Source organism: Achroia grisella, unplaced genomic scaffold (assembly GCF_030625045.1).
Source record: "Achroia grisella isolate CSIRO2021 unplaced genomic scaffold, CSIRO_AGI_Agris_v1 utg2809, whole genome shotgun sequence".
Classification (NCBI taxonomy): domain Eukaryota; kingdom Metazoa; phylum Arthropoda; class Insecta; order Lepidoptera; family Pyralidae; genus Achroia; species Achroia grisella.
This window is the reverse complement of record NW_026712768.1, coordinates 16453-40176: the sequence shown is the minus strand read 5'-3', so window position 1 is coordinate 40176 and position 23724 is coordinate 16453. Positions and strand designations below refer to the sequence as shown.

Here is a 23724-nt window from a genome sequence, read left to right as displayed (position 1 = left end):
ACATATTAAGAAAAAAAATTGTTTCACCAAAAATAAAACACTAAAATTCATATATTATTTTAAGGGACATTTTTGCACAAAAAATTGCCGCAATTTGGGGGCTGTTTTTAACAATTACTAGAGTTTACCCCCGTGTCAGTTTCGTGTACATTGTATTTTAAAATTTTTAATAACCCTATTGTCAGCTACAGCAAGCAGTTACAACCAAAATTTATCTGTTTGCAGTTAGTTAAACGAAAATTTTCATCATTTAAAATTTCACATTTCAAAATCACATGTCTTTTTGTAATTAATGTTATTATGTACATCAATAAACTTACTTAACTACGGACTGCAGGCAGTGTAGTGCAGTGCAGTGCAGTGTTGTGCAGTGCAGTGCAGTGCTAACATTGTGATAGGTGTGGTGTCATTTAAATGAAACAAATAGTGAGAATATCATATTATTTATTGTATGCTAAGAGGTATCATTAAACTTAACATAATAAAATGTAACAGAGTACTCTATACACACGCATCTCACCATACATACATCACACATTCATACATATACCACACACGCGTCCATCGTTACATTACTCACACACACACACACACGCCCGACACATTGTGTTAGTTTGTTTGTCCCTGGTCGGCTGGCCGATACATCAAACACACGAATGATGTCTAGTACGCCTCCAACACAACTTCATTCTTTTTTTTAGTATAATTAGAACGGCAAACAAGCTGACGGCCCCCCAAATGGTAGGTGGTAACCGTCAACATGACCACGACACATCACGTTATCACTGCACACGGCACGTTCCGTGATGTAGCGGTGCTAGTCGTACCTCTCACGCATTGCCATTCCAGAGGATAGCGTTGTATACCTCTTATCCTGTAATTTCACTGCCTTAACACACTCTACAACCGATACACAGCTCGGAACGCACGCTCAGTGGCTGTTATAGGCGAGACTGGGGTCCACGCTGACAATATTTTACAGTTTTAAATTTATTATACGCTATAACAATCATTTGTATTAACTACTAACGCACTAGATGTACGTACGCGAAGCCAAATGAGAAAGCCTGTTTACAATTTAAACTTTAACATGTCAACCATATCAAAATATACATTTGTATACAATACAGTGGGCAGCGTCGCCAACGAACGATCAGCTCCGATAGAAAATAAGAACATTTATATAAAAATAACTTCATATGCGGTACGGTGCCGACCGGACTCTGCGAGGTGGTTATCTTGGAGACAAATTTCACATTACCGATGTTGCTTTACTTTTTGAGAGATTTTTATAAGGTACCTAGAAATCAAGTGAGTTTAATTTAAAGACAGTAATGGAAATACTAGTGCAAAAAAATATAGTGCCAACTTCCTAATTTTTATTATATCGTTATTATTTGAAATTTTGACATTTACACCTGACAGTTTAACTTCAAATTTCAAATTCAAATGATGATTCTAGTCTCCGAGTTTAAAAATAATAGAGTATACGAGCTTGTGCAACGGACAAGTGTCGTGCAGGGTGGGTATCGCTGCAGCCACGAGTCCGGCCGGGAGCCCGCACTAGTCTACAGAGGTAGTGCTGCGTCGCAGGCGCGGCCTACACTCACTGTGTCTCTGTCAGTCTTAAACGATTGTCGTCGCCTCAGCCGCATCACCACGGCCGGCCATGAGAAGCGACCATATATGATGATCATTACAATAGTTTTACATTTACAATATTAGAAAAATTAAATGAGAAAGAACGACGAAACTACCCACTCACTAGACACCGACTGAGTTTACTCCGATTCAATACAACTTGTAGCGAAGGTAAAGAAGTCACTGATCCGACCATTAACTGTCTAACGTTGCTGATAGCAGTACGATTAAAAAGTATATAAATGTGTTGAACATTTATATTAATATATTGAATGATCCGATTTTTTTGTCATTACATTATATCATTGCAAATTTACTGATAATGTAATTAGATTGAATGTAATAAAGTAAAGATGTATAAAATAACTTATAAGTTTTTATAAATAAAGATATTAATCAATTATTAAATACAAATTATTCCAAAGTATTTTATATCGTTAACTATGATTGTTATTTATAAAGAATATATTACGATTATTTATTCGATTATTCACATTTGTATTGAATATATGAGCGATCTCTTTTAGTATATTACTATCCGATCATCGACGTACAGTTTTTGTGCAATGTTATTCGTTCATTTTGGCTGAAGTTTTCACTGAATATTGTTAGTATGAGTGTTTTCAAATACAATTTCGAAAGTGAATATGATTTAATATATGTAGCTTTATTTATATTAATCTATATACATATTTGTCTATCTGAGAACTGAGAATTTTTTTTTGAGAAAAACTGATAGATTTTTCTCAATATTAGTGTACCTGTTCTGTAAGTTCTATCGAAACGGAGTAAAGAAATGTCAAACTAAGCGGCGGCGCAGTCGTGGCCACGTGACCAGTGACCAGTCCGTGTGCGGCGCACACACCGCACCTCACTCACGGGACCTGTGCGGCACACCTGTACGACAACAGCCGCCGACACATTGCGGCGCCAGTACTTAGCGACTGATCAGTACCTTATGATATATACATACCATTCAATGTTTACTCTGTATACATATTTGAAGATTTGAATCGCCCGTGCGAGCACATTTAAACTTTCTTTAATAGACTTAATTAAACAATAAACGGCGCAATTAAAGCTTGAAATAAAACTGAAATGTTCCGTCGGCAAGTGTCCCGCCCGAGAGCGGTGAGAGGTGTCCGCACTAGTGTCGTCACTTGGCGAGCCCCGCGCGCTTGGCCTCCAGCTCGTAGATGAGGAGGCGCCACATCTTGACGACGAACACCTCGGCCTCGTCGTCCAGCACCATCTGCACGTCGTCCAGGATGCGGTGGGGGGCGGAGCCGGCCACCACTTTGCTGCAGATGAAGTCCACCAGCGTGGGCTCCGGCTCGCCGATGTACTCGATTATCTTCTTGTTGATCCACGGCCGGATCTTCTTCTCCATCAGCGTGTTGTCGATCTGCGGACACGATCGCAGAGGTTCACGTGTGACTAGTACACAGTTATCATACGCCCACATCCTGTTATAAGGCTGCTATAACCCTCAAATCAAAACAAACTGCTCGGTGACCAAGTACGCGAGACAGAGGTAAGGGACGCGGACTTTGTGCTTGGTTGACTTGTATGTACAAGTTGCATAACGCACCATAATAAGGGGGAAAGGTGATTAATGAAAGTTAATAATGTGGACTGATGATGTTATTGCTAGCAATGTACCATGTCAGCTTGACTCGGTCTTATCTACCTCAGCCGCTAAAAAGCTTACTTTGTAAGCTGTTTCGGTTGCAGGGTTTTATTAGGCAGTAAAATTACAGGATAAAATATCCTGTAATTTTACTGCCTAATAATGACGTCTCAATACTCTAGAATGGTAACACATGAATGATATTACAGGTGTTAAATGATAAAATGACGTCCGTAGTGCTACTCCTGTATATTGACGACGGTCATTGCTTACCATCAGACAGATACCAGCTTGTTTGCCTCTTCAACATAGGACTGTAGTGGCTCAATATAGGATTATATTTAGTGTTCATGCTGCACAGTGAGCCGGTGTCTTACCTGCGAGGTGTCCAGCTTGTACTGGAACAGCTGCTCCTTCTGCGTGGGGATTTTGTCGATGAGACTCTTTATATGTTTCCGCTTCTCCTCTGCACTGCGGCTCTCCTTCTCGCCGCTGTCGACCTTTTTACTTTTGTCTTTCTTTTCCTTTCCTGTGGAGTCAACGAAACGTGACCTCGTATAAGTGTTCGGCTTTAGACATGTATTGTAGTTTTTTAGAAGTATTTTACCGCTTCACCGAATGACAGGGGGCGAGAAATGCAGACGGCACTCCAAACCAAAGGTAAAAAAATGTATGAAAAGGCTAAAAGCCAATGTCTGTCAGCAGCAACTAGGTCAAGGGTGGGGGAGAGAACGGGGCGCGGGTCGGCGGGGGCGGGGGGCGGCCCGTACTCACCGGGGCGCGGGTCGGCGGGGGCGGGGGGCGGCCCGTACTCACCGGGGCGCGGGTCGGCGGGGGCGGGGGGCGGCCCGTACTCACCGGGGCGCGGGTCGGCGGGGGCGGGGGGCGGCCCGTACTCACCGGGGCGCGGGTCGGCGGGGGCGGGGGGCGGCCCGTACTCACCGGGGCGCGGGTCGGCGGGGGCGGGGGGCGGCCCGTACTCACCGGGGCGCGGGTCGGCGGGGGCGGGGGCGGGGGGCGGCCCGTCGTCGTCGTCGGCCGCGAAGGCCGCGTGCACGGCGCGCACGTGGCGCCGCGCGCCGTCCGGCGGGGCCGGGCCGGCCGCGTCGCCGGACACGGACGGGCTGCGGCGGCTCTTGAAGCTGATCGTGATGGGCGAGTTCTCGCCGGACGTCGTCCCGCCGCCGCCGCTCGCGCTCTGCGCGTGCGGATACACATTATTAAATAAGATCATATGAGATTAGTTCGCAAGAAGACACCTTTAATGTATATTGAGACGTAGACGTCGATAATGCATATCCGGCTCGAAGGACTAATTTTCGGATTGCAGCGAAAGTATAAATAACTTTGATAGGTATTAGTAAAAAAAATATATTAAATGAGTACGCGCAGCGTTCTCCTCGATGACTAAGTAAAATATGAAATGTAAAATTAAATATTAAATTTGCGAAAAAATATACAAAGTATACACAGGCAGTCCATATTGACAATACTCGCATCACTTTATAATAAGGCGGTGTACTGACGTCTTTGGCGGGCGCGAGCGCGCGGTCGGGCGGGCGCGGCGGCGTGGCGCCCCCGTCGGGGCTGCGCGGGGAGCGCGGGGAGCGCGGCGTGCGGGGCGCGTGGCCGGCGGGCGGCGCGTGGGGCGCGTGGGGCGCGTGGGGCGCGTGGGGCGCGTGGGGCGCGTGCGGGGCGCCCCCGGCCGGCCCCGGCGGCGTGTCGGGCGGCGCGGGCGGCGTGGTGGACCCGCCGGGCGACACGCCCGCCGTGGGGCTCTCGCCGCCGCTGCTGGTAAGGGTAAATCGATATATATCGTAGTCATAAATATCATATAATTTTCATTGCGTTTCAACTATTACTGTTGATAATTCGTGAAGATTGAATAAAATCGTGAGAGCACTGCAAACTATTATATTTTATACTTGAAGTTATTACATAGGACCTTATTGATTACATAGTTCAAGCTGTGTAATTAATAAGGTACGCGTGCAGTGACATCATAGGCGAAAGGCAAAGAGAAAATGACTCGGCCATGAAATAATATATATAACTGTTGATATGAAAATGTCATTAGTTATATTCGATAACTCTCGAATAATTACTCATCACTTTTATATTTTATCATTGAAGCTATTACAAGAACGCGTATCTTATATTCATATATATTTTAATAAGAAAATTTATGACATCGTAGGCGAAAGTATTTTTTAAACTCTATATTTTAGGATAGTGTAGACGAACAATCGAACCGAAGAAAGCAGTGTTTTCAACATAAATAATATCAATAAGTGATAAATTTAAATATTTAATATGCGAGGTCAATAAAAACTGACATAGAAGATAAATAAAAATGTAACTGATCGATTATTTGTTGGTTAGATACGTATCGTGAAGGAGTGTGGGTGTGTAGTGTCGAGACGTGCGGTCGAAGCCCGTGCTGCGTACCTGTCGGAGAGCGGCTCGGCCTCTGGCGGGAGGTCGCGGCGCGCGCGGGCGCGGAGGGCGCGCGTGCGGTCGCGGGCGGCGCGGTCGCGGGCGGCGGCGCGCGCGCGCTCGCGGGCGGCGGCGCGGGCGCGGGCGCGGGCGCGCTGCGCGGGCGGCGCGAGGCTGGCGTCGAGCAGCGGCCGCGGCGCGTACTGCGCGTCGTGGCGGCGGCGCGCGGCGGCCCAGGCGGCGCGCGCGGCCGCGTCGCCCGCGTCGCGCCCGCCCCACACGGCGCGCCGCAGCTCGCTCAGCTCGGCCTGCTCGCGCGCGCGCTCGCCCGCGTCCTGCGACGCCTCGCGCACGCGCGCGCCCAGCCGCCGCTGCAGCTCCTTGCCCCTGCGGACGCGCGCGACACCCACTATCATATCGACGTCGGAATCCTACCCTATCCTGACCTCGACTATACACTGTTCTTTTTATAACAGTACGACCTCTTTTACGCCCAGTCGGCTACCGATTCATGAACGAATATGACGATCCCTGCATCATAAAATCAAAAGCGGCTTGTACCGACTAAAAATTAAAACGAAATTTATTTACCAACCATACGACCCCAAACCCATAAGACGACCCCGATTCCATAAATTAAATTGAATCAAACTAATATTGATTCTAAATTCTACTCGGCTATGTCATATATAAACTCAATCTACTGACTTGTAAAACTTGTGATCGTCACGCTCATCATCGTAGTCCTCCAGGAACTCCTTCAGTCGTTTGGCCTCCTTCTCGCGCTCCTCCTCGCGACATCGCTCGCGCTCCTTCTCCTTCTCGTACTCCTTGGCCTTCCGCCGCTCACGACCCTCCCAATTACGCAATCTGAACAAACATGTTAAAATTAATTCAAACATACTTTATTTACAAAACAAAGAAATATCAAGTCAGAAAAAATCTATAAAAGTGTCAAAGCTAAAGATAACCTACAAACAATTTATTATACTTAAATTAGTCTCATTAATATCATAATACAAAAGTTTGTAAATGTGACGTATGTAGTATATGTAAGTAATGCAGCCTCCTTCTTGTCGCACACCTCCTCCTCCGCTAGTACGAGTTGCTGTACCTCTCCTGGTAGGCGGCCTCCTCCCCCGCTCGTACGTGGTGGCGTACCTCTCCTGGTAGGCGGCCTCCTCCCCCGCTCGTGCGTGGTGGCGTACCTCTCCTGGTAGGCGGCCTCCTCCCCCGCTCGTACGTGGTGGCGTACCTCTCCTGGTAGGCGGCCTCCTCCCCCGCTCGTACGTGGTGGCGTACCTCTCCTGGTAGGCGGCCTCCTCCCCCGCTCGTGCGTGGTGGCGTACCTCTCCTGGTAGGCGGCCTCCTCCCCCGCTCGTGCGTGGTGGCGTACCTCTCCTGGTAGGCGGCCTCCTCCCCCGCTCGTGCGTGGTGGCGTACCTCTCCTGGTAGGCGGCCTCCTCCCCCGCTCGTGCGTGGTGGCGTACCTCTCCTGGTAGGCGGCCTCCTTCTCCCGCGCCTTCTTCTCGAGCCGCTTCTTGTCGCGCGCCTCCTCCTCCAGCTCCTTGTCGCGGCGCGCGTCGGCCTCGCTGCGGCTGCGCCCCCGGGATCGCTCGCGGGACCGCTCTCGTTCGCGATCACGTTCGCGCTCGCGTTCGCGGGATCTTTCGCGGTCGCGCTCCCGCTCTCGCTCCCTGTCGAACGACAAATTCTTATATCATTTTCACTATCTAATAACAATTATGTACTCTTTCCCACACGTAATTCACTTTTAACAAAATTAGATAATAGATTGCATATATTATTCAATAATAACGAACGATTACGATAATAATATTCTTAAAAGAAACAAATATTATAAATAGCTTTAAATAATGTTAATGTATTAACATCCGCATGACTAATTCAAACACCGAATGTGATACACTTAGGAATCGTAAACTAGACCGAGTAAGGTATGGAAGGTGCGAGGTAGTGACCGTGTGCGGGTCGTCCGCGCGGCGCGCTCTATCTCGTGCCGGGTGCGGATGTAGGGATGCAGCGCGAGCGACCGCATCGCACACGACTACACCGGTATCATATACACACTAATACTAAGCGAGTACATATATTTCAAACTTTAACTAATAAATTTTTAATTGCTCGCAGTCGACAGTACGATTGAAGTGGGTCGAGCGCACACTGACGCAAACACGTTTCAATCACCGTCGTGTTCGATTTATTGCTCGTTATGAAATATCACGTTAGTTATTTGTTACCGGGCGTTCTGTCATAGGCCGGCTCATAACGATGCCTTAGTAACAAATCCGATAAAGTCATATGTGTCAACGATTGTCCTTTAATATGTAGTATTTACTAAAAGGGATACATAAAAAAAATACACTATAGTTAACGTGTTTAATGAAATCCTTCATTTCAAATATATCCTAGAGAATCTCTAAAACGGATCTTTCAATAATCGATGTGTTCTCCAATTCTTCTGAATGGATTAAATTTTAATACCAGACGCACGTGAGGCACTTTACTTCTATGTTCATAAAACAAACAAATGAACGCCGGGCGCCGCGCACAGGTTGCCACGCCAGTGACTGTATGTATGTACTGTACAGGCGAGTCCGCCGCCATAACGTGCGTGTTATCGCGAGCTGCGCACGCGCATAACGTACCGTATACACTATTCAGAAAACAATATTTCTTTCCATTGAATTTTTAAATTATAGAACCCATTTCTAACATTATATATTTATAAATTATAAGATTATAGTAAATATATACATGTAAATGTCTACGAATACTGGTACTTTGTACGAAATCTATGACGTTACAACTGAATGTCAGCACGCCAAGTGTGACTTACCGCTCTCTATCTCGTTCTCGTTCTCGTTCTCTCTCCCTTTCGCGTATTTCGCGCTCCCTCTCTCGTTCGCGTGCCTCCCTGAAATTATATTAATTATAATAAACAAACGTAAATACGATAACTTATATTGTCCTTCAGAAAAATCTAACAAGGATTAGTTTTCATTTCATGGCAGCGTGCGAATGTATACATACCTTTCTCTTTCCTTCTCACGTTCGCGTTCTCGTTCTCTGTCCCGCTCCCTCTCTTCACGTTCCCGTTCACGCTCCTTGTCCCGTTCATCGCGCCGGTCCTTTGTCCTGTTCAACGTGAAACAAATATTTCATGTCGTGTATTTGAATAGGTATACGTCTTGTGCAATGAATATATGTACAGTATATGTATAGGGTACCTGACCCTGCGTCCGTCATGAGGCATTACATTAGTCCTCCGGCACGGCAACTCATAGTATGATTATTATTATTATTAGGCTTACTTGTTTGCCATTCCAAATACATAAATAGTGTTACCTGGATGTGCTTCGCTTGCGTCGGTCCTTGTCGCGATCGCGGTCCCGATCGGCGCGATCGACGCGATCGGCGCGGTCACCTCTTTCGGCGCGGTCGCGGTCAGGCCGGTCGGGCCGGTCGGCTCGGTCGGCTCGGTCGGCTCGGTCGGCTCGGTCGGCTCGGTCGGCTCGGTCGGCTCGGTCGCCGCGGTCGCCTCGGTCGGCTCGGTCGGCCCTGTCGCCCCTGTCGGCGCGGTCGCGGTCGCGGTCTCGCTCGCGGTCGCGGTCCCTGGCGGCGTCCTTGTCCTTGTCGTCCTTGGGCTCCCGCTTGCGGCGCACCACGACCTCGGCCTCCTCCTGCGTCCAACGATACGCGCGCGTCACGTGGCGGCCGCGCCCCCCGCGCCGCCCGCCCCCGCCCCCGCACACCCGACACCCCGCGACTCGCTACTGCCCTACTACGACTCTCCGCGACAATATTATGACGAACATTCGACTTGTACAATATTTTGACACAACGTTCAGAGACAGTCGGCGGCGACTTTTACAGATGATAAAACAAAATAGTCATTTTTCTTTTGAAAAATTCTTACTGAAAATCAATCAATTTGATCGCGCTGCTCGCATCGGAGCCCATCACGTTTATATTATACTCGAAAGAATTAGTATTAATTCTTAGGCTAGGTAGGCTGACAACTGTCTCTTTATTAAGTTAGAGTGCGTTTTCATGTAAAAAATATATCTTTAAATAGTAAAATATCATTCTGATTTTGAACTTCACGTCTAATTTCTATTGTGCTAATGAAAATGCACTCTTACTATATAAATGACAAATAGTAAACATTACTTTTCACAGGCATGTCCTATCAACGACGACTACACACCTGAGCAACGACGCAGCCAACAGTATAGCTTTATCATATATACATATATTTAGGTATTCCACGGTACATATATTCACTCCCTCACCATGAACCAATACTATGTCTTTACCCCATAATCTTTTTAAGAACTGTTATTAGATTCCTACGTGACATATATTCTGTGAGCTCGGCTGTGTTTCGACATATCAGATAGTCGGTCGCATCCATTCATTACTTAATCTGAATCAATTTTATTTGCACAAATTCCCGACTTTCTCTTCTGATAAGTGTCTAAGTAATAACGAGACTATGCATGTTGGCCACAACAGTCTAGTGCTAAGAAATTCCCCAGATGCACGCGTACACAAGTAGCTAGGATTTGGAAATGTACTCGCGAATAAAAAACGTAGAAATGTTATCGACGTAGCAGAATAAGAGCCGTAGTCGCAAACAAAGGTACAGGGGGGGCCCGGGGCGGGCGGCGGCGGGCGCGCGTCATCAAACGGTAGCTCGCGGTCGTACTCGCAGGCGGCCGGCTCTAGCGGCGCAATCTGAAATCCGACTACGTATCATAGCGGGTGGGAGAAAAGGAAAAAAACCTGTAGCTCAGTCGAAAAGTCGGCGACGACGAAGGGTCCTGTGCGCGGCGAGCGCGGCACTAATACGAGACCGAGTCAAACGCGAGCGGCGCGCGCGCCGCTGCCGCACCTGAAACGGGACCTAGTGACAGGGCGTCGTCTCGCTCGCACACGCTTCTCGCTCGCACTCGTCTCTCGCTACTTACGAGACTCCGGCGCGGCGTCCGGCGGCGGCGGGCGGCGACGTCCCGGCGGCGCCTGCGTGGGCCCGGCCCGGCGCGCCCCGGGGCGGGGCGGGGGCGGGGGCGGGGGCGGGGGCGGGGGCGGGCGGGGGCGGGGCGAGTCGCTCGTCCGCCACTCACCAATGCGGAGTCGCGACCGTGGCCACTCCGCTCGATACGGCTCGCGGATATCCTCGCCCACTAGCACTACGGCGGCATCCGTGACCGTGAGCCGTATCGATTGGAAGTGAGCCAAATGTAACTTACATATTAAATTGTGTAATACAAGCCAACAATTTCACTAATTTCGGTATCGATGAGTCGAAGGACCGATAGTGACTCGAAAGAGAGACGACTTCGGCATCCTTACGCGACCTGCGTACGGATACTACTCGTGAATCGCGTCACCCCTCTGACGGATGATTATCGCGAAGGCGACGATGTAAATTGGGCGGATGTTACGACACATTTCGAAAATATGAAACAACAATATAATAGCATCCTCGGCCCTCATTGCCGCGAAACAACATCAACGGTTATTTAACGTCGCTGCATATTCTATTAAGTACGGTACGATTCGAGTTTCGAGAACTCAGAGCTCACACGATGATAAATATATTCTTTATAGATACGTGTCACACTACGCATAGAATAACCGGTTAAAATGTTTACCTGTGTATTTTTAAAATTAGTATATATATTAATTAATTAAATGTATTCGTTGGCTAATGTTCCACTGCACTCCAATATAAACAGTGAATAGTTTCAAGTCTGTGTGTTGTACCGGTCAAACGACTCGTGTGCGACAGACGTAACGTAACTGCCGCGCGGCAGTGAGGGCCGGACGCGGCGTGTGACATGAGAGCGGTGTGAGTGCGGTGTGTGTGTTCGCGGAGTGTGAGAGTATCGAGGGCATGGACTCACCGTCGGCGCGCGCTGCTCACCTCACTAGCCGCCGCCGCCGCGCCGCCGCACTCCACACGGACCTACCGCGACCGCGACCCGACGCGACCCGACGCGACGCGACGCGACGCGACGCGACCCGGGCGACCGGGAAGCTCGTATACTCAATTTTATACATTTGTAGAGCGGCTTCTTTTTATAAAAGGTTCGCTTAATTTTATCCAGCAAATAATCGTTTAAAAACAGCAAAATATATTAGGAACAAAGTATTTTAATACAGGAGTATTTTTTATATTTGACTTAATATAAAACAATTAAATGTTCACTGGAACATCATTTCAAAGATTGCACATTTCTGAAACTCTTCACGAGTGTGAATGTAATAGCGAGTATATATTCGAAACCGGCGACGAGTCGCGACATTTATACGATACATCGAACAACGGAGTATAGCGGAATCGTGTGGGTGCGGCCGGCCCTCTGGCGACAGTAAACAGTAGAAGTTGAGTCGGTTGTGAGTGGCCACTGGGACCGGGGTGGCGGAGGGGTGCCGGCGGGACGGCCTACCTTCATGCTCTCCCGAAACTTGCCGATCTCGCGGTGGATCACGTCGCGCTTCTCCTCCGAGATGTCCGCCTCCTCGAGCACGCGGGCGGTCTTCGAGATCGCCTCCTCTGCAACGGAAAGCGCTCGCGTGAAACGTCGTCGGGGGAAGTGCGGGACGCGCGTGGCGGCGACACTCACCCTTCTGCAGCAGCTCGTAGTTGTTGATGTCGTCCTGGTAGTCGGCCATGAGCTGCCGCAGGCGGCGCTCGGCGGCGTCGTCGAGCGCGCGCTGGCGGGCGTCCAGGTACTCGCCGTCGCCGGCCGCCGCCGCCGCCGCGCCTCCCGACTCCTGTCCCAGCCGCGAGCGCTGCTCGGCTGCGGACAGAGGCGCGTGAGTGCGGTGTACGGCCGGGGGCGGAGCGTGTCCGCCCGCCGCCGCCGTACACTCGTACACTCGTACACTCACTCTTGTAGGTGTCGACGAGCGCCTGCATCTTGCCGTCGGTGCGCGCCACCAGCTTCTTGTCGGCCAGCGGACGCTCGTGCAGCAGCCGCACGCAGCGCAGCGCCGCCTCGGGGCTCGCGAACTCGCAGAACCCGAACGTGGAGACGCGCTTCCACGACAGCACCGGCCCGCACGCGCCCAGCAGCGCGCGCACCATCGTGTCCGGCGCGCGAGACGTGATGTTGCCTGCGCACTCGCACGCTCACTCACTCCGTACCGCTACCCGTGTACTTCACGTTGTACTCGATTCCGATTTATTTTCATATTATAATCCGAACAGTGATTACGATATTGATATGTGAAATACATATAACACACAAATATTTAACAGACCATCTAAAATAGTTAACTTGGATCTGTTTTCCAATATTATTACATTAGCTAGCCATCAATAAAGTAAATCATACAAAAATTGAAGAATATATCAATTCCAGGGATATGTATGACCTTATAATATTACATATTATGAATGCAATTTCAATTCATTATTATTTTTTTTAAATGTAAATTTGTTATTATCCTAACTAACCTAACACTTTGTTAAATTGTGAAAGCCTATCAGTGACATAATTTATTTTACAAATTATGTCAATAATATACACATAGCGCTGGCTTTTCTATAAATAAATAAACATACTTCTTTTCATATACTTTTCACATACTCTTTCGAAACATTGTTCTATTCTGGAGAAAGTATTTGTTTATTTTATTTGTTTATATAGCCCTTGTACTGATGGTAAAGTTAATGTTCATTTCGTTCATTATTATTTAAGTGCCTAGATTTGTCAACTCGTCCTAAAACATAGGCCTCCTCCAAGAGACTACATATTCCTCTGGCCAAAACTTACCTTCTCCATGTTGCTCATTTAGTTCCCTTTGTATGTGGTAGTAATGCAGAAATATGTTGTTATAAATAAGACTAGAGACGCCATGAAATTGTGTGTTCATGTGCAGAGGGTGGTCGCGTGCAGTGCGCGGTGTGGGGGTCGTCGTACCTATGAAGATGGTGACGGGCGGCCCCTCGGCGTCCTTGGCGCCGTTGGTGCGGGCGGGCGCGCGCGCGATCACCTTGGCGAGCCCGGCGCCGGGCGGGGCGGGCCCGGGGCCGGCGGGGCCCGGCCCGGCGGGGCCCACTCCGGCGGGGCCCACCCCGGCGGGGCCCGGCCCGGCGCCCGGGGCCGGCAGCAGGGCCCCGCGCCCGCCGCCCGCGCCGTACGCGCCCACCATCACCTGCGGCGGCCGGTACTCATTGTTAACCATCGACAGACTATTCCGGATCCATGGCCTCATTGTCGACACGACAGACATACCATATTAGTTCTACCTCCACAAGATCTCTGCTAGAAAACTACTCTGGTCCATTTAATTCTTCATGATGGACTAGCTGGCTATACCTCACGCTCATATTAACATCCTCAGTGCAGAAAGATGTATGATGGCAATTATAATATTTATAAAAAGTAAGAGATATTGCTAAAACATTCGAGCCATTTGCAGTCTAGTTCTGGAAATCATCTCGAGGAAGTTCTGATATTATGAAATTTGCTCCCATTTGTAGAAAAAAATATTTATATGATTATCCAATCCTTGCCATTTAAACTAGCTCAGAAAAGGTACCTTCAGAATATTAAATACATTTAATTGTACACATGTTGGATGCATCACAGGACTACATAGTATTGGCTTAATAAAATACCTATAGCATTACTGATGTTTTTATTTATTTTTCTCATTGCTTTCTTGATTTAATTATTTTAAAACTATGAACACATAGCAGTTTTTGTATTCATTCCCGCATGCATTCTTATGTAAAATGTGAATTCTATAACTATCAGATGGCAATTGTAAGTAGCTATGACGTGGTCTAGTGTTTTGAGTAGTCATGCTCACTGAAATGTCCAGACTTGTGGCAGCATGGTGGGCCGGGTTATTGGGCTCCCTAAAATATGGTCGAGCACAGTGATGGCTGGCTCATCCGTTATACTCGTGAACGGGTGCTGCTTGTTGAGACTGGTCTGCTCTAAACATTATGACTGATTTCCTCTTATTAATTGTTTAACCAGTTGGTAATATATTCAATATTTTTTTCTATTTGAGTATTTAATTGAATTAGTGCTAATTGAATTAGTTCCCAAGTATCGATTAGAAAAAGTTAATAGGTCTTTTATGGGAATAGGTATAAAATTTTACAATAATATACCAAAGGATATATTGGAATTACCCTTAAATAAATTCAAAACATCTGTTAAATCATATTTACTGATCAAGGCCTATTACTCACTAAACGATTACTTGAATGACGAGCGTGCATGGCAATAGTTTTCATGTTCGGGATTTTCATTTAATGTTAGACATAGACACCTATATAAATACCTATGTATTGTAAATAAACTGGATTTAAAAAAAAAAGTAATTCAATTGAGTTTCTTGCCAGTTCTTCTCAATTGGATCTATATACCGAAATGGACGGTAGGGAAAAAAAATATAATGTAAAAATTTGATGTTCATAAGCGGCTAAAATGTCCTACATGAATAAATAATTTTTTAATTTGAATTTGAATTTAATTGGTGGTTTTTATTCACACCCTTAAACTTAAAAATATAAAGTAATAATAAAATAATTAAAAGAGCAACACTCAAGTTTGTTGCTCGTTCTTCTAAAAAAATGTAATGACTATTCAAAAGTGCTTCAATGTAAGTTTATTTGAATAAATTATTTTCTATTCTAAAATGTAATTAAATATCTAAATTGTAATTGTAAAACTAGTATATGCATGTAAATATAGAAAATCTGTTGTGGTAATGTGATGTAAAACAAATAGGTGGTAACATTATTTGAAAACTTTACACATTTACACCTGTCAATTTAGTCTCCGGGATTAAAAAATAGACTATGCATCCTACATTATTCAGTATTTTATGTGAGTTCACATATTATAATGTTAATAAACACTGGTGATTACTCAATATACAATTTTGATATTGAACAGAATTTGATACTCAATTAAATGAAGTTATTCTGTTTTGTCTGTCGATATTATTAATCTTAGCAGCTCCTGTCACATTATATTTCAATAATAAGAAATCTAAACAGATTTCATGTTATGGCTATCGACTATTCTTATATAGAAAAATAATCGATCAAACAACCCCTGATCACAAGTCTCACAAGTCAACCTTTTTTTAAAGAAAAGCGAGTAGTATGCTGTTTTGGTTAACTACAGCTAAACTTTAGAACAGTTACTTGACAATGATGGCCCAGAGCCATCAGATCTGGGCCATCATTGTCATTGTTGTTAACCTCACTCCACTATCACCACGGCTGGTAATAGTGGAGTGAGGTTAACAAGTATGCGAAAGATAATGTATTCTGAAAGATACGTACGTGTGTAGCCATCGGCATGGTGACGACTCCCGGTGGAATACCGTAAGGTACCAGCGGCGGCCTAGGTGGATACGACATGCTTCCACTGACAACGACAGCCTACGGTACCTTAATCATTCGCTGTTCACCTAATATATGAAAGCTTGGTTCACAAAACACTAGTATCGTGACAATTGTGATTAATCACAAAATCATATGCGTCACAAAAAGAAACACTAAAAAAAATAGCAAACCATTATTAATCAATAACAATTGGAACAAAAATTAATTTAACTAGATATTGTATTATTTTAATAAACTAAGTAATTACTGAATATTTTAATATTATCTGCCATGTTGTTTTTGAAGCACGGCCATTACTTCAACCACAGACAATATTTTTTTAATAGTGCTTATGACTCTGGGTGCTAGCCGTTTACATCGATATTAATCATAGACATAGTTCTACGGTATTGCCAGACTGGATATGGTGAATATTGTATTAACGTTTTTGATCACATTTTGAGTCTTTTAAAAAGGTCACACAGAGGTATTCTTCAGAAATTACTAATGCCATTTTAAAATAAATGTACTGACTGGAAGAATAGACTATAAGGAGCTCATAGTACCCTTAGCAGGCCAGTTCTGTTTAAGGAGCTCGTAGTTGGTTTCCTGACAATATGTACATAGAAATATTGATCTTGTATAATAACTAACAATAGTAAAATGTAAGGTGGGATGATACAGTTTATACACAGCAGTGCTTAGTAGACAATATTGAATTTGTCTTACTAGGCATTATTAAATGCAATTATTATTTTCATATATCTAGATAACTGCGTCCCATAAATGTCTTTACAAAAATTATTATCTAGTCATAGTACATCTAGTAATTTCTAATGTCCATCTATTAAGGAGATCTGCGCAGATGAAAATAAATATTCCCCGTAAAACTTGTATTTGTAGGTCACCGTTATTAAAACGTAAGTACATTTAGATGTTGCTATATACAAATAGGTGATTCCTACACCTAACAAACGGTAGTAACAGTTGAAACATGTCAACAAGTTTCCTACCAATAAAGTTTTATTTTATACATATTAGAAACACGACTCTGTTTTTGTTCATTTTTAAGACATCAGCTTCATCAGCATCACTTGTCACAGCATCATCTGTCTGTGCTGTTTTTTTCCTTATGAGGCAGATCTTTCTATTTTTAAGTCCTCCATTGATGAGGCAAGAATGCTCATATATTCCAATTGCAACTTTATTCTCTCCACAAATGCTCGTAATCGTTTGTTAAATATCTAAGAAAATTTCCCTTTGGGTGCGGGACCCAGTCTAGCAGCATTGGCACAGCCAATGTTCATATACATACATACATACAGTATTATAGGGGAAAAGGGAATATTATTAGTAAAGTAAATTGGTGATTCCTATTGCTAGCAATGTACCATGTCCATCATCATTATCACTCGTATGAATGGCGGTCCTCCACAGTGTAGTTTTCTAGAAATTTTTTACCAAGCACAACCACATCGTGGAATCATTTTCTCGTAATGGTATTTCGTAACCCATACGATATTGATACCTTCAATAATCACTTACCATTGGTGAGCCGCAAGCTCGTTTATATAAAAAGAAATGAAGGGTTGACCTCTGCGCGGTTCCCCCTGGTAACCATCATAAAGCTGGTGTATTTCACACTGACATTTATCAAACGGTAGGAAGTAGTGTTAAATTTCCATTGTCAATCTGTGCTGTAACAGCACCAAATTATGTCACAGCGCGTTCGGCCACAGGAGATATAATAATAATAAGTAATAGAATTTAAACCACATATTAATAACTCCAATTTTTATATAATTCTATTATGTACATACATATACTCATAATTCATTTGACTAACATAGTACCCATGGGCTATATTTACATATACATATACTATAGCGCGTCTAATTGTCCAAATGATAATTCGCGAATATTCATCCATCTGTCATAGACTGATTATAAATATAAATGTGGCGTTCATAAGTCAGTAATGGGTACTATCAATTTGATATTAAATATTATTTATTTACAGTATTATTCCGTTAAAAACGAAACGCACACTTTTGAGTCACGTAAATAATCCCCCAGATTACAAATGGGATATTTTATAATCGATCGTTTTATTTAAATAACAATGATATGTATGCGCTTAATTAAATACAAATCACACAAAAGGCACATATTTACAATACACGTTGTTATCATAAATTGAGGTAATACCTATTCATTAGGTACCAATTATAATATATTATTGCGTCACAATATGTACACTATCGGTAGAGTAACACTAAATAACAAAGAGCACAGCAAGGGAGAGATGATTGCAGCAGGCGTGAGGACCGGCTGCACCGCCGCGCCGCAACAACAACCCGCTCCGTAATTATTATTGTTTATTATTAATTTAGGCTTTACATTTGAGAATGGAGTTTTGTATCAGACAATTTAGGCAGACATAGCATGCCTAAATTTTGTCTCGTCATATATAGGTATATTTTGTTATGTCACGAATAAGTGTATTCATGAACTTCGAATTTAATATATATTACATAGAATTACAAAAATAGTCATCTTTATTTAGTACTAGTATTTATGTCCGTATTCTGAATCTGAATGTAAACACGTCAAAAAGTATTCAGTTCTCGCCGGTCGAGACGGACCGGCGAGAACTGATCTATCGGCGGTCGCAGCGGGGTACACTCTTTCGCGAACATCATCCTTCGTAGAGTTCATTCATTGTATCATCTCTCACATAAAAAATACTCTTTTACACGTATCGGATTTCACTCGCTCGGACGTGGCTCCACGGGAGACGTCGATACCGAGACAGAGATCGACATCGCACTCGGTAGGGCTGTAAACGAAGGCGCGATCGGAGTCGCGTAGCGGCCAGACGAAGAGGGAGAAGTAAAATTAGAAGAAGTAGGGGCGGGCGCGGACCCGCGGCCTGTCGACCTGCGCCCGCTAGTCGCCGTGGTGGCCGTGGTGGCCGTGGTCGCCGTGGTGGAGCCGGTCGCGGCCCAGCAGGCGCGCGGCGAGGTACCCGAGCGCGGAGCCGGCCAGCAGCCCGGCGGCCGCCCGCTAGGCGCGCGTGGTCGCCGTGGTGGAGCCGGTCGCGGCCCAGCAGGCGCGCGGCGAGGTACCCGAGCGCGGAGCCGGCCAGCAGCCCGGCGGCCGCCCGCTAGTCGCCGTGGTGGCCGTGGTGGCCGTGGTCGCCGTGGTGGAGCCGGTCGCGGCCCAGCAGGCGCGCGGCGAGGTACCCGAGCGCGGAGCCGGCCAGCAGCCCGGCGGCCGCCCGCTAGTCGCCGTGGTGGCCGTGGTGGCCGTGGTCGCCGTGGTCGCCGTGGTGGAGCCGGTCGCGGCCCAGCAGGCGCGCGGCGAGGTACCCGAGCGCGGAGCCGGCCAGCAGCCCGGCGGCCGCCGCCTTGGCGCCCAGCAGCAGCCCCAGCGGGCCGGCCAGCAGCGCGCCGGCCGCCGCGCCGCCCGCGCCCAGCGCGCCGGCCCGCAGCCGCTCGGCGGCGGAGAGCTGGTCGCGCGCGGCCGCCACGTGGCCCGCGGCCTGCTCCACGCCGCCCGCCGCCGCCGCCACGTGGTCGCGCTGCTCGAGCGCGGCCTGCTGCACGTGGCGCCACGTGTCGTGCAGCGCGCGCACCTCCGCCTGCAGCTCGCTCCACCCGCGCAGCACCGCCTCGCGCGACCGCAGCTCGCTCTCCTGCCATCGAACCGACCTCGCCGTGAGCCTCCGACGCTCGATACCGTGCGACTTCGAATTGTTCGCACTGCCACGCTTCATACTTCGTGACTAATTCACCGTCGACATCGTAATAGAAAATATTTAAAATTTCCCCGCCCGCGACTTACGTGATCCTCGACGAGCTGCCGCTCCGCCGACCGTCGCTCGTTGTCGTGCTCCCGTTCGGACTCGTGGTCGTGGTCGTGGTCCGCGTGGTGTCCGACCACGCCCACCGAGTCCGTGGACATGGCGCTGCCGCACACCGGCTCGTTCTCTGCGTGCTGCCGATTTATGGTCAATGGCGTCGCCTCTGATACCACAAAATATTACAGTAATTTTAAATGAATTTATAAATTTTAAAAAATTATTAGACTCGGCGATAAGAATAAATAAATATGTATATTTAAATTATGAAATACATTAATATGACAAAATCGATTTCAATATGATCCTCCATAAACGCAATAATAAAGCAATTGAAGTTATAAAAACGATCTTTGCTAGCAGCAAAGCTGTTGCCTATATTAGTGAGATGTCATGAGATATAATTTTTATTGCAGCATCACTGAATAGATGAATCAAAGCTGTTCGCGATTAAATTTCAGTTGAATTTGGTATTATTGTGGCACCCGGTTCAGGCGAGTTTTTCGTTTGGTTATTAGAAACAAATGACAAGAAGAACAAGATAAGTAACATCAAGAAATGCTATGAATATTTTGATTATATTCGATACTAGCTGTACCCGCGACTTCGTCCGCGTAAATAATGAAAAAATATTTAACTCAATTAACACAATATAAGTCAAATAAATAAGTTTCATCAATTTAGCTTCAAAAATGATAAAAAATAAAATTAATATTTAATCAAAAAAAATTGCCAAATTTGTCTCGCAATCGGCCAATTTCAGGTTTAAAGAAAAAACACATACACACGATATACGATTTTATCATAAAAAAGTGTCAAAAAATCATATTTTCGCTAAACGTCAACGTCATGTTTCCGGAAGATGACGTTGACGCAAGATCTTTCGTTTTACATTATGTTATCTGTGGTTTTGTTCTCTGTGATGGATACCTTATTGGCGCAAACGCACGCGATGTGTTGATTGGTTGTTAGCTAGTGAAATGAAAAGATGGCGAATGGCGCAAACGCGCGCGATGTGTTGATTGGTTGTTAGCTAGTGAAATGAAAAGATGACGAATAAGTGTGCGCTGTATTCAACCGCATAAAGATAACCTTGTATTTCCATTTTGAACCCCTTACAACCCTTTCTTCGCATTAAAAAGTAGCCTATGTCCTTCCTCGGCGTCTAGATTATCTGCGTACTAAATTTCATTTAAATCGGTTCAGTAGTTTTGGCGTGAAAGCGAGACAGACAGACAGACAGAGTTACTTTCGCATTTATAATATTAGTAAGGAAGTAAGGATTAAGTCCATTCGTCTAATGAATTTAATATTCGGTATTCGACGGAGATACTGTACTTAACAACAAACATGAAAAAACAAATATTATATTTCATGTCAAATATACCATTAATAAGTTTAAGCGAATACGTGTCATGTTCAAGAATGAATGATTTATAGAAAATTTGGGATTGAAGTAAGTGCTACTTTTGTCGGTTATAGTTTTACACATGATGAATAATTGATATAAAAAATAAGGGCTGTCGCCAAATATTCGGCTGTTGGAGCAACTGTCTAACAACATTCAAACAGGAGTTAGAAATGCAAAATAGTGAGTCATGCCGCACGCCGCTCTGCACACAGCTGCATCGTATTGAATGGCCAATCGTAAATAGCATCTCATGCAAGTTTTATCAATATATATTTTGTTCTCACCCGTGCGAGAGCGGACTCGGCTCGCTACCACCAAATTTCTACAACTGCTCTCTATAATTCCTAAAACATCATTAATCGAATTTATGCCAATATTCGCCTTTCGAAAAAACTTTGTTACATGTAAATGTGAAAGCGCAGCTCTGTAAGTACTACGAAATATTAAACATGACATTACCGTCTCTGTTTGTCGTTACTGCGCATTCGTTTATTAATAAAACGTGTCCGACAAACGGATCGATTTCTATTCATCTAAAGTAAAAGATCGCTCGTCGCCGTATCGACCGTCGGTTACGACATCGGCGTCCGAAAATGCCTCCAAGGTGTAGGAGGCATTTTCGGACTACTCTAATGCCGTCGGCCGCGGCCGGCCTTCGTAGCTTCACCGGACGTCGGGGGGCGAGCGCCGGTGCCACTCCGAACCCGCGCAAGGACTCGAACCTCTCGGGCGTTTCGGACAGGAGCGGAGGGGAGCGGAGGGGAGCGGGAGGCGGCGGCTGGTACCGAGGTAGTCGACGATGGCTCGCAGCGTGAGGTCGCGCGCGCGCTGCGTGCGGCGGTCGAAGCGCGGCAGGTCGGGCTCGGCCACGCGCCGCCGCAGCGCGTCCAGCTCGGCCAGCAGCGTCCGCAGCTGCGACGCCACGCGCCGCGCATTAGTCTGCTCCGCGCGCACGCGCCCGTACTCGCCGCTCTCCTCGTACTGTTCGGGCACATTCCAATATTGTCACGTTCGTCCTTTATGTACACGCTCGTTCGTACCGTCTCCTATTTTTCGAGTTTTGAGTATTTCTTATATAGACAGATAGATTTTCGAGCGTATCGTATATAAACATATCGATTGTTTTCTTCGAATTATATGTATTGAACTAGCTTTTGCCCGTTTCTCTTCTTCTTAAAGGACGCCTAAGTCATAGTAGCTTTATGCATGTGAAGTCTCAGCCCGAATGGTTTAAAATTGACAAATTTTCATACAAACTTTCACCCCCCATTTTATCCCCTTGGAAGTAGAATTAATCAAAATCCTTTCTTAGCGGATACCTATGTCATAACATCTACCTGCCTGCCAAATTTCAGTCTAATCCGTCCAGTGATTTGGGCAGTGAATTAATAGATCACTATGTCAGTCACCTTTGAGTTATATTATTTAGATATATTATTCTGGTAACATAATTAAGTATAGTTGTGAAATAAATTATTAATTATTATCTAAAAAACCTTCGCCTACATATAATTTTTATTTAACACCGATTACATATGTATTTTTATGTGTATATCTTTATTGTTTTTCTTTACTGTTAAAATAACAAAGAAAATGTAGACACTAGTAGAATGTTTTGATCTCTAGCAGTTTCACCCACTCTATTCATTCAAACTATTATGTTTGCAAATTTAAACAACATTAATAATTAGCAGAAAATAGCTACTATTGAAGTTATAAAGAAAGAAAGTTATTAAAAAATATATAATTAAGCATTTAATTTGATACTAAATCAGCATTAAAGAAATATATATATATGCAGTAAGTTTATGACAATCAACAATAAAAATTAACACATTTACATGGGCACTGTGGTAACAATTTAATTTAGAAATATTGGCAAACTAGCGGAATTGTACAGACCACAAGGACTTATTAATAGACAGCTGTGTCGTCATTACCATCGCGTGTTTGATACGCACATATGTTTGAAATAACTTTTTTGACAAACTTTTACCAATTTTGATATTATATATATCTATATTACGGGAAGAATGATACGTACCTTGACGATATTGGTTTTATGTTGTCGTAATAAATCTAAATGATGGGGAATCGCGACTTCGTTGAATTTCGATAAAGACAGCTCCACACGTTTCAAAGGTAGTTTGTTTTCGTCCTCCATATTCATGAATCCAGTCTATCATTTCAATTTTAGCGATAATTGTAACTGAACAAGTATATTTTAGAGTAAAAAGTAATATCTGAAATAAACAATCAAAACAAAGATTTAAAAGGACAAAAAGTTGAAATTATACAGTCAGGATCTGTCACGTAGACATTTCATTTTTGACTTTGACAATGACGTATTTTTG

General features: G+C 45.2%; 2 protein-coding genes across 2 annotated transcripts; both read right to left on the bottom strand.

Moving 5' to 3' along the window:
* Positions 1-427: 427 nt before the first annotated feature.
* LOC131843162 (RNA-binding protein 25-like) lies at positions 428-13798 on the bottom strand (the record flags this gene model as incomplete). Its single annotated transcript, XM_059191775.1, has 16 exons — positions 428-3046; positions 3649-3800; positions 4214-4249; positions 4298-4469; positions 4798-5062; positions 5864-6094; positions 6416-6577; positions 7198-7404; positions 8568-8645; positions 8762-8866; positions 9077-9501; positions 10313-10468; positions 12049-12293; positions 12364-12540; positions 12632-12856; positions 13666-13798. Coding segments are annotated over 16 exons (3018 nt in total), but the record flags the coding sequence as incomplete, so codon positions are not given.
* A 5582-nt stretch (positions 13799-19380) lies between these two features.
* LOC131843161 (uncharacterized) lies at positions 19381-23655 on the bottom strand. The gene is made up of 5 exons (XM_059191774.1): positions 23415-23655; positions 22156-22351; positions 21655-21714; positions 19944-20125; positions 19381-19794 (listed from the first exon to the last, which is right to left on the bottom strand). The coding sequence occupies exons 1-5, from the start codon at positions 23538-23540 to the stop codon at positions 19381-19383; spliced, it is 978 nt and encodes a 325-aa protein (XP_059047757.1). The 5' UTR covers positions 23541-23655.
* Between the last annotated feature and the right edge of the window lie 69 nt (positions 23656-23724).

Excerpts from the sequence above, each read along its gene's own strand:
- LOC131843161 (XM_059191774.1), bottom strand. The coding sequence starts at position 23,540 with ATGAATATGGAGGACGAAAACAAACTACCTTTGAAACGTGTGGAGCTG. Across the intron at positions 22,352-23,414 it reads ATAAAACCAATATCGTCAAG|TACGAGGAGAGCGGCGAGTA; the intron begins GTACGTATCATT and ends GTGCCCGAACAG. Across the intron at positions 19,795-19,943 it reads GGCAGCTCGTCGAGGATCAC|GAGAGCGAGCTGCGGTCGCG; the intron begins GTAAGTCGCGGG and ends GTTCGATGGCAG.